This window comes from Thermobia domestica, unplaced genomic scaffold (assembly GCF_964235325.1).
Source record: "Thermobia domestica unplaced genomic scaffold, izTheDome1.hap1.1 HAP1_SCAFFOLD_355, whole genome shotgun sequence".
Taxonomy (NCBI): domain Eukaryota; kingdom Metazoa; phylum Arthropoda; class Insecta; order Zygentoma; family Lepismatidae; genus Thermobia; species Thermobia domestica.
The window spans coordinates 16011-32417 of record NW_027656068.1 but is presented as its reverse complement, the minus strand read 5'-3'; the positions used below and the strand labels follow the sequence as shown (position 1 = coordinate 32417).

General features: G+C 35.7%; 1 protein-coding gene across 1 annotated transcript in view; it reads left to right on the top strand.

Annotated features, from left to right (window-relative positions):
• The window catches only part of LOC145676763 (alpha-amylase-like), a 95986-nt gene extending 79856 nt beyond the window's left edge, over positions 1-16130 (top strand). The window contains exons 8-9 of the mRNA XM_081747572.1: positions 11853-12008; positions 15968-16130. Of these exons, the coding sequence (XP_081603698.1) occupies positions 11853-11890 (38 nt within the window). The 3' untranslated portion in view covers positions 11891-12008; positions 15968-16130. The remainder of the gene's footprint in view (positions 1-11852; positions 12009-15967) is intronic.
• The last annotated feature ends 277 nt before the right edge of the window (positions 16131-16407 follow it).

The window sequence follows — 16407 nt, the reverse complement described above, 5'->3', positions numbered from 1 at the left end:
AGAAGTTACTCATTACGCCCAATTTTGAAGTAGTTACTCGCATTGGTATCAATAAAAAGAGAACTGAGCACTAATCGTCTCGGCTGACCTCGGAGAAGCCCCGCCCTTTTGAAGTAACCACACCTCTATTCTCGAGCCGAGTAACTACTCCGCGTTTGATATCAATAAAAATCAAAGACTCCTCTTTGATGCTAGTAACTTCTCCAAATTTGTGGAGCAAGCTAAATAGGTGACTCCGTGTGAAATATGGCAGAGTATATGATTGTTTTACTACGTAGAAAAACTTATAAATTGCATAGAAATGTTGGAAAGGGAGATTATAAAAAGCATTATAAGTTTATGAAAGAAAATGTAGTGATTAGCACAACATTTTTAAAGGAGAATCAACCGAAATTCGGGTTGGTGGACTACGTAATGATGAAAAGATGCGGGTTTTCTTCAAGGGCGCCGATCCTGTGGGGGCCCCCCAAAGCTCATGTGGGCCCCCTATTGTATTTATGAATATACAATATTTGGCATAATTAGAGTGCAATTTGCCTTAAAATCCTGATATATATATACCTTCTGCATCTGAATGCCTTTCCCCCCAAATTTACAGAGAAATCGGTGCCCTTGGTTTTCTTGCGTTACGTGAGTGATCCGGGATTCCAGGTCGGAATGTCAGGGGATTCTGGTGTGGCTCAAAGTACTGTCTATGACTACCAGAAAATGGATTGTTTCCGGAAGTGTGCGTAATATACAAACAGCAAAGGCAGAGTGGCAAGAACAATATACATTTCCGGGTGCTATCGGAGCACTTGACTATACACAAGTGGCATTAAAGAAACCTAGTATTTTGGAGAGTAATACGTTAATAGAAAGAGCTATTTCGTGGCTAAGCGGTTAGCGTACATGCCTTTGGCATAGGAGACCCGCGTTCGATTCCCGGCAGGAGCTCATGTGGTTTGGATTCCACGTTAATCAGTGGGTTCTGTCTCATATATGCACGCTACTGAAAAGGACGTTAAACTAATAATCAACTCAACTCAACGTTGATAGAAAGGGTGTATATATGAGAATGTATTTTGTTTATGTCAAGGCGAAAGGGGACACGTATGGTGTGGAAAACGCAATCAGATGGACGTGATTTATGACGTGGGTGGCTGAACTTTTTTTAAAAAAAAACAAACAAAGGAGTCAAGTGTCTGATTTCGTTCTTAAAGCCAAACAATCTACAAAGACCTTGGACAACACGTGATATGCGCTTGTCGTGTTAATCTTGATACTGCTGGATTCCAGTCAACATCCATCAGCTCAAATAGGTTCATTCCCATGGTTTCAGTATTACTTTCTTCTTTCCCGTTTTTTTTCTTCTTTTTTATTTTTGTTTTATTCTCGCTCGAATATTAAAGATTCTCTTTTGAATTTGTGTCTCAGTCGTAGATGTATTTGATATTTCGTTGCATTTCACTGTAATTGCCTTCAAAGTTTCGGCTTTCCTTCGTTTACTTTCTGGTAGCTGTGACTTTGAAAGTACCACTGGAAACTTTTTTACAATATCCACAAATTCACTTTGATTGAAGCTATCGTTGCTACTTGCCCGTTTCATGGCTTTTAAGATACTACGCCATAGGTTAAAAACAACGAAATGACTGCGCGATGAATGGGAGAAATGAGTAATCACTTCTTTTATTGATACGACTCAGTGCTACGTGCAGAGGAAGCGCGAGTAAACGTTCATAAATCTGGAGCAGACTAGACCTGAGTAGTGGCTTGTTTTATTGATACGAAATTGAGGGAGGAGATTACTCCAGGTGTAGTTACTCCGATTCTCGAGCAGGACTTCTCAGGAGTAGTTACTTATTTTTACTGATATCACCCATTGTGAAATTGAATTTAACTACAAAGGAACCTACACCTACCTCCATGTTACTAATAGAAAAAATCACGTATACTACAGATAAAGAACTATAAGTAGACAGACCTACCGTACGCTACGCGAATTTGGAGGGGTAGAAAGGATATTCTAAATGTTTAAATAACTGAAACTTCATTTGAAAATCACTTGCAACTGAGAATTGATATACTACACTGTAAATCCTGTCCATCACCATCGATATGCACCAACATGGCGTTCCTGATCTAACTTCATATTTTACGGTTTTTCGACTTTCTAAAATGAAATTTCAACACTGTGAGATTCCTAATGGCTTCTTGGATGGTTCATTTCTTAAATAATACAAATTTTACCTTGATCTTACTGCTTTTCTATTCCAAAATCCTAAATATTTCGGAAGCGAAATTAGCAGGTTGTTGCTCGATGCCTTCCAGTTAGCAAAGTGACAAGAACAGCGCCTTATTATTAGAGCTTCGGAAATAGTCCCAATCAGAACAAAAAGTTTTGGTGGCGAAAAATATAAAGCGAATAGAAAATAGTAAAAACTGAGTGAAAACAAATTTATGGGAGGATATGGGTATACCAGAGAGACGAAGTGGGTCTAAATTATTCTGCCAAATATCAGATTGGAGAATAATTTCAAGAATTTTTATCCAACTGCGGGCCTATGTTTTCGTATAGCATTAAAGTGTATAATTTGAATACCTATCCATTTGAAATGTCCATATCCAGGGTTTAGATTAAAATAATGTATAAATAAAGATAGCATTCCCCAAAATATAATTCCTACTGGGTTATTCAAAGCTTCCACATTAAGTTTGGTTTGAATAAGGAACAAATGAATATACTACATGGACCGAAGAATATATATTGAAAAATCTACAGTACGTTCAAAAATATTGGGCCCCTCCAAACAAAAATTTCATTATCCCGACTGTAATGATACAAGCAGGTTCAGCTAGTCTAATATTAAAATGCTAGGTTTATATATTTATTGGCAATCTTTTCCACAATTGTGTCTTGCTCGACAATTGGGGCTGCGGTGCCTTAGTGGTAGAGCGTTCTCCTCTGGTGTATGGGGTCCCTGGTTCGATGTCAGCCCGCGCCATTGGACTTTGCAGTGAAAAACACCTTGTGTGTGAGTTTTCATGGGTTCTCCTCTTTCATCCATCTTTCTTCATTCCATTATTTCATTCATTTCTCATAATCACCGTCTTCTTTAGCCTACCCCGCGTAAACTTGGGACGTAAAACTCAAAGATTTCATTTTTTCCTCGACAGTTTCAACTACAACCGATAGTAGAATCATATCTCGTAAACGGTGCGAGATATTGGAAAAATAATTAAAAAATCCCCTCTATAATACCTCTTGTCGGTTTCTGTCAAGCTACATACATACACCTCATTTCATTTCCTACGACAATTCTAAATTTAAAATCGGAAGTAAGATCATGTCTTGCAAACATTGCGACATATCGAAAAGTAATCAAAAATCTCCCCTTTATGATGTCTATTTCCCTTTTTGTTTTTATCAAATTACATACATGTATCATATCTCACCTACCTACAACAATTCTAACTCCAAAACTGTAAAGCATTCCCCGCTGGTCTATGGGCTAGCGTGAACGACTTTGGTGTAAAGGGTACTCTTTTCGATTCCCAGAGGGAGCATCAGAAAGAATAGTTCAGATTACACTTTAAAGTGTAGGTCCACACCTCATTTAGCACCTCTGCTGAAAACGGGCGGTAAACGATAATCAATTAATCAATAAAAACCGGAAGTAGGATCGAATCTAGGAAACAGTACGAGATATTGAAAAAATAATTGAAAATATCTCTCCTTTATTACCCACCTTTTCAATTCTTATCAAGATACATATAGACCTATACCAAATTTCACGTCCCTACTACAATAATTGTAACTCCAAAACCGTAAGTAGAATCATATCTCGCAAACGGTGCGAGATATTCAAAAAATAATCGATGGTCTCCCCTCTATGATACCCCTTTGTAGATTTTCGTTACATTACATACATATACCAAATTTAACATACCTACGACAATTCTAACTTCAACCAGAAGTAGACTTAATCGTTGCAAACGGTACGAGATATTGCACAAGTTGTCGAGATATTGAACAAATTGTCCTTTTTATGATAATACCCATTGCCAATTTTTATCAAGACGTCTTTCACTTGTATCTGTAAAGGGACATGTGCAGATATTATGAGGACTGATAAGCAAATTCATGCTCATATATGAATGATGCACTAGTCTACATATTAAAATGCGAGGTTTATATGTTTGTGGTCAATAAAAGTTTATATGAATCTGGTCAATATTTTCGACAGCGACATCTCGAAAACAACAAGTGCTAGAAACGTGTCGCTTTTGCTGCTCGATTCCAAATTTTGTATAGATTTACCACTCTCATTAATTTTTCTTTTAAAAACTTGTCTTTATTTTTCTGTTTCACGTATTAGGCGTCGTGTCGTTTTGGGCCTATTAGTTTAAAATATTGCCACCAGGACTTTAAGGTTGAGACCCTTGTGAAAGGCAACCAGTAGACGAGTTACATATAGCAGGTTGATGGACATTTCAGGTTAGGCTTTGCTTTAATCTGAATGACAAAACATATTGCAAGCTGGCAACCTCGAAGGCTTGTAGACCCACAATGAGGCGTACTCGGATATGGAATTATAAGAAAAAATATTTGCATTTGGTATCATCTATCACTTATCCAAGTTCCCCACAAACTCACCCCAACCTCATATTTGTTAAAATACTACATCTATATGTTTGTCTAGCAATTCACTCCCTTTGAGTCCTCCTGTCCTTTACTTGTGCCCGTAAAGGGGCTTGCACAGATATAGTGAGAAATGGGAAGGAGATTTACGCTCATATTAGAACTGTGCGCTGTGTAAATTATGCAGGTTCAACTGTTTACAATTAATATTATAGTATGTATGATGCGTAGTAGTTTGCTACTTTTGTAAGTGAAATATTAAAAATATCTTGTACTTTAAAACCAATCTACCATTTTAATTTTTTCTCTTCTATTTTTTTAATAGTAGAATCTATCTACGACATTTTCACAATTCTCCATCTTTTTCTCTCTTACTTGCAAGTAATCTGATTTTCACTGAAATTTATTTTGTTCATATAAGTGTAAATTCAGTGAACCAAACTGTTTTTCTATAAAGTCTCTATATATATTGACACTTTGACAGTGTTCTGTTTTCTCTCACTCTGCCATCTTGTAATGATGGAATTAACGATTTAAACAAAGAAGTTAAGAGAAGAAACACGCCGTCAAACATTGTGTGTATGTGAGTGAGTGTGTGTAAAAGTAGTGTAAACTTCAAACTTGCATAGTAATGGTAATAAGTTAATTTTGCCGCATGTATATAAATCTCCACCTCAAAATGAAAAGATTTGAATTTGTAAGAAGTGTTGTAATAAATGTGTTTAGTATGTAAGCTAGAAGTATTCGAAACTGTTGTGTGCCATAAACAAGTTTTCATTTTTGCTAAGTGACGCAATTAACAAAAAGAAAACTATTCTAGAACTTACGAAAAAAATAAGTGACGTGTTAAGAATTTCAATTTTATCGCTTCAGTAAACGCTGAAACACGAAGAAAATAAGATACCTATGCAGTGGACCTGAAAAGGTAAGGAGATGCATGACGTTACGCTTCCCCCGTGCCTATCTTTCCCCATTGTATTTTTAAGAAGTGGAAGGACGCATTAGATATTTTCTAGAATTGGCGGAACGACGTCCCCCGCGTTCCCCCTCAGTTTTACCCTTGAACTTATGTCGATAATCCCAGTGTAAGAAGACCTAACTTTCTGGCAAGGTACACATCAAGGAAGATTGGTAAAAAACTTATTTAACAAATGATGGACACTTCGAACAATGCCATCTGGACAATGAGTGATGTGTGTCCAGTTGATGTTGCTTCGAAACGCATAGTTAATCGTTACGAGTCTTAATTCGTGTCATTTGCCGTATTAAACGTTCGCGATGTCAGCAGAACTAATATAGTGTGGGGCTCATTATGGACTTTGAATAATCACAGGAAGATTAAACCTAAACTAATTTTATAGCATGTAAAATATTATCAGGTATGTTTGTGCTATTATCCAATAAACAGTTGAAGGACTGTACTACTTTCTAATTTAATTTTTCAGTAAAGTGTCATCTCTAGGGGAAAAGTAGAGTAATGTCATTAACTATTTATCTCCTATAAAACCCTATATCATCTTGCAGTAGCAAAGTATCAAAATTTCGCTTTACAGTTTTGGGTTTATTTCTACAGTAAATTGGTAGTTCGGAAGTACTATTTTATTTAAACGATCTCATATACTTTCTCATTAGAAGGTGAGGTACAGAGCGGGGCTTAGTCTGGGCTCCTGAAGTCGAGACGTAGCTTACTTTCGGTCGGATAGAAGTACGTATATTCAATCCTGTAATATTCTCTTGAAGTTCCCATAGTTGAAGTTTCATAGCTGTGTTCTCTTCGCGGTGCTCTTCTGGTTTCGGGGCCCAAATAAGTTTGTGATATTCTGAGTTATGGAAAATAAAGAATCTGTAACATCACAAGAGGGGAAATTGAATAGCAAGTGCTTGCGCCTCATGACAACGCCTGCTCCTCTAGACGTTTTGTATTTTAATGTTGGTCACGCAATATAAAACTACCCCTTACGGTATACCAAAATTGGTGCCCTTAATTCTTTTCTATTTCTCTGTTTACACCCCCCAGAAATTAAAACTGGCATCGTCACTATTAAGAGTATTCCAGTGAATCCCTGTATCAATTTCATCCGAATTTAAAATACATTTCCCTGAATGTATTACGCGTTAAGAAATAGTTATTGTGACTCAAGCAAGTTGTCTCTGCAATTTGTTTTACTATTGTTGACAGGCTCATAGCCAGAATATGAAGGCGTGGGTGAAGAGGGTGAGATTATTTTAGGAGGGCTAGTAGGGACAGACATAACGGTGATCGTGAATAGCGATTGTCAAATTTGATTTATGACCCTGTTGTGTTTAGATGAAAGGAAGCCGTCCTTTTAATTAATTGGTTTTTATAACCCTGGTGTGGTTGGACTGGTTCCTGGAAGGTTCATTGTTAGGAGGGTTGAAGTAGTTACTGGAAGGTTGAATGACCTGTATCACGTAATTTCTTTATCAGGATCGTTTCTATAGGAAATTCAGGTTATGTATTAGATCATATCTTTTAATGTCTCGTAATAATTTATACGAACACTGTGTGAACGTATTAAAAATTGGTTGTTAATTATTTATTTTCGTGTAATTTACTCGATGAACACTTAAAGTGTGAACATATTAAAATTAAAATTAATCTTGAACGCAGGTTATTTATCAGATCGATTTTTAATAATTAAATATTATTATTTTTTAATTGGATCTTATCTTTTTATTCTCTCGGAATAATTTACTCGGACACTTAAACTGTAATTATTTGTTCTTTCGCATAGATACGAAGCTGATTTACATAATGTAGAAAAGCTATGCTGTGATCATATTAAACATGAGAGGGAATTAACTTCATTCATGCGGGACATGTTTTTATTCATTCGTAATATATAAAATATTACTTGTTTTACGAGATACATGTACTTTTCAATGATAGGCTATGCTGGTACATATACAGAGCATGGTCTTCGTGCGTCTTTCTCGGCTGAACTCAGAAGTCTAACTGAGCTTTTCGTGGGCTTTCGGAAACCGGTTGCGTGAAAGTGAAAGTTGGCGTTGTAGGATAATGAGCTTACTGGTGGGTGTTGTAACATGAACACAAATACAAAAGAAGACCGGCACACCGGTGGATGGACATCACAGGATGCCAACGGGAACACAAAATAAGATTGGGGCAGTAGAATTCAAAACAATGTTGGCATAATGACGGATGAACCTGTTGAAACATGATGCAGTACCGAACGCAAATACAAAGGAAGTTTGACACCATGATGGGTATTGATAATAGAATATTAGTTGTAATGCTTTTATCTGTTCGTAGATGATATGTTTTTACCGCTCTGTAGAAACGCTTACAAAATCCTCTACGTTCAAAAGATATAGGATTCCGAAGTGTTTGGACGTAAGGATTATAATTCGGATTGTTTGACGAAAGTTTATGTAAATTCCTTCGTGAAAATGAAGCAGCAATCTTCAGGTTTTCCTACCTCGTGTCAAACTAAAGAAGACAAAGAAAAATATCCAAGAGTATTATGACTACGTAGGCATACAGCTAAATCATGACAATATCGGAACGAATCCAGGTTTAAGGAATATTGTTAGAATAGTCCTCAATTCACTTTACGAAACCTACAAAAGGAAATAACGTACAAAAGTACAAAAGGAAATAACGTACTAATCATTGTGGGAAACACTTCATCATTATGTACAAAAACATCGAGAATGAAAACAATCCGTGGAAATTTTAACTGAGCCGAAAGCTTCGGCAGGTATTTTACAATCTTCACAATCTATGAGTGTTCTGAGGTTTCACAGAAAGTGGTTGAGTTAAAATAATAATATGAGATTTTGAAATTTTTAAAAACGAAATGGAAAAGACATTGGTAAGGCTCTGACTTCATGACGTATTGACGACAGATGCATGACTAATGCAGGATTACATGGACAGTATCATATTTGTGTAAGCACGTAATGATAAGCTCAAACTTACAATTGCGTTTTACTTAGGAGAACTAACTAATGAAGTTTCGGAAGGGTGACATGCTGTCATTTCATTACAAGAATATAATTTCGTTATTACAGATGATACATACGCAGTTATTTAAATGGGATGGAGAGCTCGTTGATATAATTCATATATCTGGTTGTTTCCCCTAAAGTGGTGTACTATACATGGACAAGATTAGTTGAAAATTACCATTTCATGCTATGCATGTGTGTGTAATGAAAAGTATCAACCTTTACTTCGAGAATTAAGAAATCATTTTGAGGGTAGTCAGGGTGTTATTTTAGCAGGATGTAGATCAGCAACCGATATCACCGATCTTTATCGGGCAGGATTCTTTTGCCTTGGTAAGATAAAGAAGCAGACTTGCGAAAAATTGAAGCAGTTGGTATTGGCAGGTCACACAAATGGTTTATTTAATAAGATCGTTATTGAACTATTAGGTGAACTGAGGAGGACCAAGTTCTGAGAGTTCTGGGAAACCTATGAACTTAGCAGGATCAGGTTTTGAGTGTTCTTGGGAAAATGTATTTTACGGGTGTGTCAAAATTTTAAGTAGTGAAGAGAGCATTCCGTAATTATGCGTACTTTGGAATTAAGGGAAAAGAAGCAACCATCATGTGTGTCGGCCTTAATGAAATCGAAGATCCGGAAAAACATCTGTTTGATTTCGTATTGGTCCATACATTAAAGGATGCTGATAAATACAGTTTTGTAAGAATGACAATTGAGAGCATTGTGTCTAAGTTAAATAACCCTATCCATATTCCTTGACGCAGAAAATCCTTTTCTTCATAGTAGAAAACATTCTCAATAGTAATGAGGAGTTCCTGAGCGGAGGTGACATCACGTTTAAGGTGCATAGTGTGCATCTCCGAAAGGGAAGAGGAAAAAGACGGAATCGAACCATTGGAAAGGATTCGACAAGAAAAATATTTTGCCGAAAGTTTCAAGTCTCTATCTTGACCTCATCCTAAATGGCGGATGTGTACATTTCGTGTTCATAAAGTCCGTTGCCACTCAGTGTATCTTCGAAACGATAGTGAATATGATAAAATTCAAAAACAGAGTCATCATTATTTTAAGGGAATTGAGTTTTGAGCTATAAAAGGTCCCTCCAGACACCTCCATATAGAGGTACGTGGTGTCAACTTGAACATTTTTAATGACAAAGGGGACGAAGTGATATATCGTTGAAATGGTCCCGACAAGAGAAATATTCTGCCGAAAGTTTCAAGTCCCTATGGTGACCTCATCTAAAATGACGGGGATTCACATTTCGTGTCCATACAATCCATTGACACCCCGTTTTCTGCGAAACGACTCCGAATATGAGAAACGAAAAAAATACATTCTTCATTATTTTAATGGATTGAAATTATGCGCAATAAAATCGGGATACAATTCATTAAATCTTCTAGTAGTCGCACAATAATTTCGCCCACATTCTCCGAAAACAAAACTAAGATCAAATAGATCGTCAGCAGAACGTGCTCCTTTCATACGATTCATTATGAATGTCGTAAGAAAATCTTCAGCAAAATTCGAACACACACAAGCTCAATCAAACTATCCTCCATAAAATGTCTTATAACAACACAGCGTTCACTACTTCATTTCAATACTGATTGCAAAACTGCACCCAATTACATTCGTTTGTATGAAGATTGGATTCGGCGTGAAGACAGGCAGAACTATAATATTAAAATTTATGAGCACTGTAACGCATGACTTACAATTGTATGTGATTTGTGTAGAAGTTGCTAAGCAAAATAACATCCAAATGTGCAAATGGGATAGGCAATTGTACTTTTAATTGCTTACATGAGCCTAATTTCTCCTGGTCTTAGGAATGTCTCTGTCAAATGGGTGCACGCCTTTTTGCGTGGGAGACCCAGGTTCGATTTCCGCCGGGAGCTCAAGTGGTTCGGATTCTACGTTTATCAGTAGGTCCCGTCTCATGTAGCCTCGCTGCTGAAAGGGACGCTAATCTCATAATCAACTCAACTCAACTCTGTCAAATGGATAACTTGCTTGTCCGAACACTCAACCAGTGTATTCATCTCTGCTTCGACTGGTGCGCCTAGAGGCAAATCTCAGAACGAACTAGTGACACAGTAAGGTGTTTATGCGAAGATTGATTTACGCCAATGTAACTAATTGGAAGGTAATTTGGGACTCTGTACGCGGGTTGTTTAATTTTCAAACAGCGAAACTACGTAGTCCTACATGTCTAAAATATGCAGTGATTACCACTTCTCTACACTCTGGTAGTATTGATCCCTCTTTCTGATGCCCATATTTTCGCAACTCTGTATTCCTACTTTTGAAATAACCATTTCTTAAAACATTAATATAATGACAATACAATATAACACAACATGCGCCTCCGTTTACAAAACCTGGGGCAAGATGCACAAAAACCAAGTCTTAGCCCAATAAATTATCATTTTCTCGTGTTACAAGTTTTTACGATACTTACACCCTGCCTAAAAATAAATTAAAAAAGAAGTCAAAAACTTAGAAGCACCACATTCACAACCCATAGATATTTAAAAAGTCATCAAAGGCCTTCAATACGAAATTTGATTTCACCGACATTTTAGATTTCGGCAAACTAGCAAGTTCAGAACGTACACCAAAAAGTTCATTTGTCGAGCCTGTTCAATTACTCAACCCCCTTAGCCATTTGAAATCTTCAAGTGTACTCCCGTACCCCTATTTGGGAGTTCTGGGGTGGACCTTTTAAAGCACATAATTTCAATCCCTTAAAATAATGACGAATGTGTTTTTCCGTTTTCTCATATTCGCAGTCGTTTTGAAGATACACAGGGTGGCAACGGACTTTATGCACACAAAATGTGAATCCCCGCCATTTAGAACGGGGTCAGCATAGAGACTTGAAACTTTCGGCAAATATTTATCGAGACCTTTCCAACGATATATCACTCGACCCCCTTTGCTATTTAAAATTTTCAAATTGACCCCACGTACCCCTATATGGGGGTGTAGACCTTTTATAGCTCAAAATTCAAGCCCTTTAAAATAATGATGGACGTGTTTTTGCGTTTTCCCATATTCACAGTCGTTTCGAAGATAGAGGGGTGATAAATTTTAAATGCATCACCCTAATCAATTATAAAACCTAAACAAATAATAAAATATAAAAGTGAAAGGTTTTCTTTCTACATCATTCTCTTCATATATAAAGGCATTTCTAATATATAAAAGTTTATATTATTTATTTGACAGACTTGCTTACCAGCTGGAACTTACTGCGATGTCATTAGCGGAGACAAACAAAATGGCCAATGCACAGGAAAATATGTCGAACTAGGGAATGATGGTAGAGCATATATTCAGATTCTCACAAGTGATTTTGATGGTGTTATGGCTATTCATACAGAGGTAAGTGAAAGTTAATCATGCATAAGTAAGACTACCTTAAGCGTAAACATTTGGTAGTTAACATAAAACATCCCGCGATCTCACCTGTCTCTGTGGTTCACTAGAAATTGCGTTTAACATACGAGGTGTGTTACGTTTTTAACGCACAACCGGTGTTGAGGAGTGTTAAATTCAGATTTGTGTTAGTATTTTCGGTGTTGATTCGACACTATTAATTAATTTATTTATTCATCATTCACCTATAACAGAGCTATTATTCCTTTTACAATAGAAATTGCAATAATTGAAATAAATATCAATACTTATTACAAAAATGAAAAGAATTAGAGAAACAACTGTAATATAATCAATCCATAAAGAGAAATACAGCAAAATTTATGTCCCCCCACACACACTCACATGTACTTATATACATATAGATACTTGAATAGACATACATTCACGAAATACATATATCGCCTATCGTACATTCATACACATACGCATATATATACACATACAACTGAAGTATAGCCTTTTATATTAAATACATAGAATCGATATATATAAGAATAGACAAGTAACAAGATACATAGCCTGTAGAATTATTCTGTACAATTATTTATCTATCTATCTATCTCTATATCTATCTATCTATATATATATATATATATATATATATATATATATATATATATATATATATATATATATCGATTGGTAAGAGGTCGACTATGTCAGGGTCGATAGGGGAAAAGCGTCGAATGTTACTTGTGGCGGTGTTGCATCAACACGAAAAAAGTAACACAATGTGTAGTGTGTTAATAATTTTGTGCTAATATCACAGAAGATCAAGTATCAATATAACACAGTTCCTGTGTTATTTCAACATCATTTTCTCATTATTTCAACACACAATCTGAGTCATAATTCAAGGTCAAAGAGCCGTATATGTAACACAGTTTTGGTATTAATTCAAGACTCCCAGTGTTAAAATTCAAGGTCAGACCACCAGATTAACTCCACTTGGTGTTAGTTTGACTCCACTTCTGTGTTACTACGACACCTATTTCGGTGTTGAAATAACTCCCTGTGCGGTGTTGATGTAACCATTTTTCTGTGTTGGAAAAGCTTGTGGTGTGCACGCTTACCATTACCGAAGATTCTAATTTTAAAATAAGACTTCTACTTACTTTAAAAATACAGTAATATCATTTATGACCTTATCCTGTTAATAATGAATGTCATATTACATTACTGTGTTTTAAATTATTCCATGCAAACATTTTCTGCATGGACTAATCCATACATTAATCCATTCATATAGGATCAGTACTAACAGACCAAAATCGTATCCACGAAGAAATAAAATGTTGACTAAAAGCAGGGAATTCGTGTCATTATTTAGCTCAAAATCTTTTGTTGTCGCGAATTCTGTCGAGGAATTTGAAGCTTAAAATATATTAAACGAGCCTGTTGTGTTGTATGGTTGCGAAACATGGTCGCTTACTCTGAGGAAAGGTCGCAGACTGAAGGTATTTCAGAATAGTGTCCTGAGATGAATATTCGGACGCCAAAAGAAACGGAAATGAGGAATGGCGGAAACTTCGTAACGAGGAAGTATAGTGGTTTTCAAAGCTAAACCAAGTTTTCTTATCAGCAGTAAAACTTTCATATGGTTGTTAGCGGCCACGTGCAGTTTGTCAACCAGTTGGATGTTGCCGGTTTTACAAAAGCTTAGCCGCTCTCCCTGTCGCCAGGGTAAACAATGAAGTCTCGAACTATTCTTTCTGAGTGTTGCAAACCAATAAGCAGATACATAAAACCAGAATAACCATTTAAAATAGGGATAAAATACGTACAGGTCATTCAACAAGTAATTTTCTCTTCTATTAATATAATAATAATAATAATAATAATAATAATAGTTTTTACGTTCGAGCCGTTTCGGGCTACTGTGCATTTTCGGTAATGCTCGGAAAATAGAATAGATCCTGGACCGCACGTTGGATCGATATTGTATTGTTACCCGTATGAATCGGTTTTGCCCGATTGAACCGTATGAATAGGGTTGGCCTGATAACCCCGTTTTTATGAAAACAAGCTTAGTCTGTCATTATTTAAATGATGTGTTGTTTCACTTTATTATCATAACACAAATTGTTCTAATTATCATGTACGAACTCATAACGAGTCTATCGGGTCAAACGGTCCAAACAGGCCAAACACGGGTCAAACGGGTTTATCAGGTCTAAGGATCGAGTAAACCAAACGCAATGGGTACCGGGCGGGTACAGTTTACCCGAAAAGTTCAAGCACTAATTATAGGTTGAAGTCAATACTTAAGAGCTCTAATTGTTTGCATTCACTTTTTTCTTTCCTTTCTTTAGTTAGCCGACCAACGAACTTGCGGATACATAAATGTAAATGCTCAAATCTAAATTATTGCATTATATTATTGCAATGAGCATCAACGTGATTTACTATTAGGAGTTAGCATGATGCACTAATGTTAGTATTTTATAAATATTATTATTATTATTATTATTATTATTATTATTATTATTATTATATGTTTATGCCCTTGTTTATGCCCTTCATGTAACTTAGAATCAATCTCACATAAAGCACTATATCAGAACTGATTGAATATTATTTTGAAAAATCTCATATAATAGATAAAATAAACAATTGGAACTTAACACTTCAAGAGTTCAAAACATGTCCTCGTTTTCGTTTTCCTTAGTTTCTGAGGACTATTGATCTATCTCGATGACATGATCTTTGTCTCCATCAAAAAAATTTTGCAAGACACGATAACTTTGTTCAATATCCTGGGATGTATTATTATTATTATTATTATTATTATTATTATTATTCGACAGGCCATCTGTCTATAATGACAATTTAAAACTTTTTTCTTTAAAAAAAGAAATGATTAAAAAAGCATTCTATTAAGTACCTAAATCCTCATATATATTAATGTAGGCAGGTTAATATGTGAGTAATAAAGCTATCATTATTAATTTCCTGAGTATAGTATCCTAATCTGTAGTTTGTCCAGTTTTTATACACGTGACGAATCACATTAGAAAGAAACTGATCAATTATATATTGACCTGTATAACTATATCTTAAAGTTAGAAATAATATACTTACAAGCACAGCAGATAAACAGGCAGAATCTTTATTAAGCCTATTACTAATATTACATATTATTATTAGCAATAATAATAATGATAACTAAATTCCTGGCGCAACAGCCTTTAGAAGGCCTGGACTTATGACACTCATTTCTGTGGGGTAATGTGTTTAAAGGTCTGCACGGGCTCGGGCTACTATGATAACCGTAATGGGGTTAGCCATACTGAGAGCTTTATACAATTCTACCTAAGTTGGAGCGTCAACGACGGAATCTAGTTACAATGAAGGATTTATGGTAGGGACAAGTAAACCCTTAGATCTTGACCTTCGAGGAAAAAATTGGTTATGTTTTGTCGCGTACTATACATAATTTATACCGTTTACAAAACATTGTTAGGGTCATGAAATCTAGGAGAGTCAGATGGACAGTTCACGTAGCAAGAATAATGAAAATATGAATACTTTCAAAATTTTTACTGGAAATCCAATCAGAAAACAACCATTAGGAAGACCAAAGCGTAGGTGGGAGAATAATATTAAGATGGATCTCTCAGAAATAGAAATACAATGTACAAACTAGATCCAGTTGGCTAAGGATAGAAATCAGTGGAGAGCTTTTCTGATCGCGGCATTGAACCTTTGAGTTCCATAGGCCATAGTGTTACTTAGTTAGTTACGACATCTATTATATTTAACTGGTCGTATATGAAAAGTGTATGTAGCTTTAAATGAAAAGTTTTAAGGGGAACTCTAGTGGAAACAATGTAACATTTCAGGCTCGATTCAAATATATTTTTCATAGTATCTAATACATTACGTATTGTTTTGTGTTTCAGTCCAAGCTTTAGTCCAACAGTAAGGAGAAACATAATACCGTTGACAGTACTTATGAGAACTGATCACAGTAACAATACTCAGGAGTTAATGGAATAGTTTCTTTCGTAAATTGTATAAGAAAATTTCGTCTTAAACCTCTGTAAAAAACAGTAATAAAATACTTTAAAATACATTAATATTACATGTTTTCTTATTGCTTTGTAATCTAATGATTAAGTTATGTCTTTATCGTTTGTTTGGGATTATTTGTGTGTTTAACAGTGTATGTGCCTTGAGCTGGCAACAGTGTTCAAGTTGCTTAACGCCTTTCTATTGTTTTGTGAAGTGTGCGAATGTGGAGGCAGCAAGAGCATACAGTTTGGTGGACCATATATCATGGTAGAACATCGTACAATATAGCACAAACAGTAAGCCATCGCATTACAAACATTTACAACTA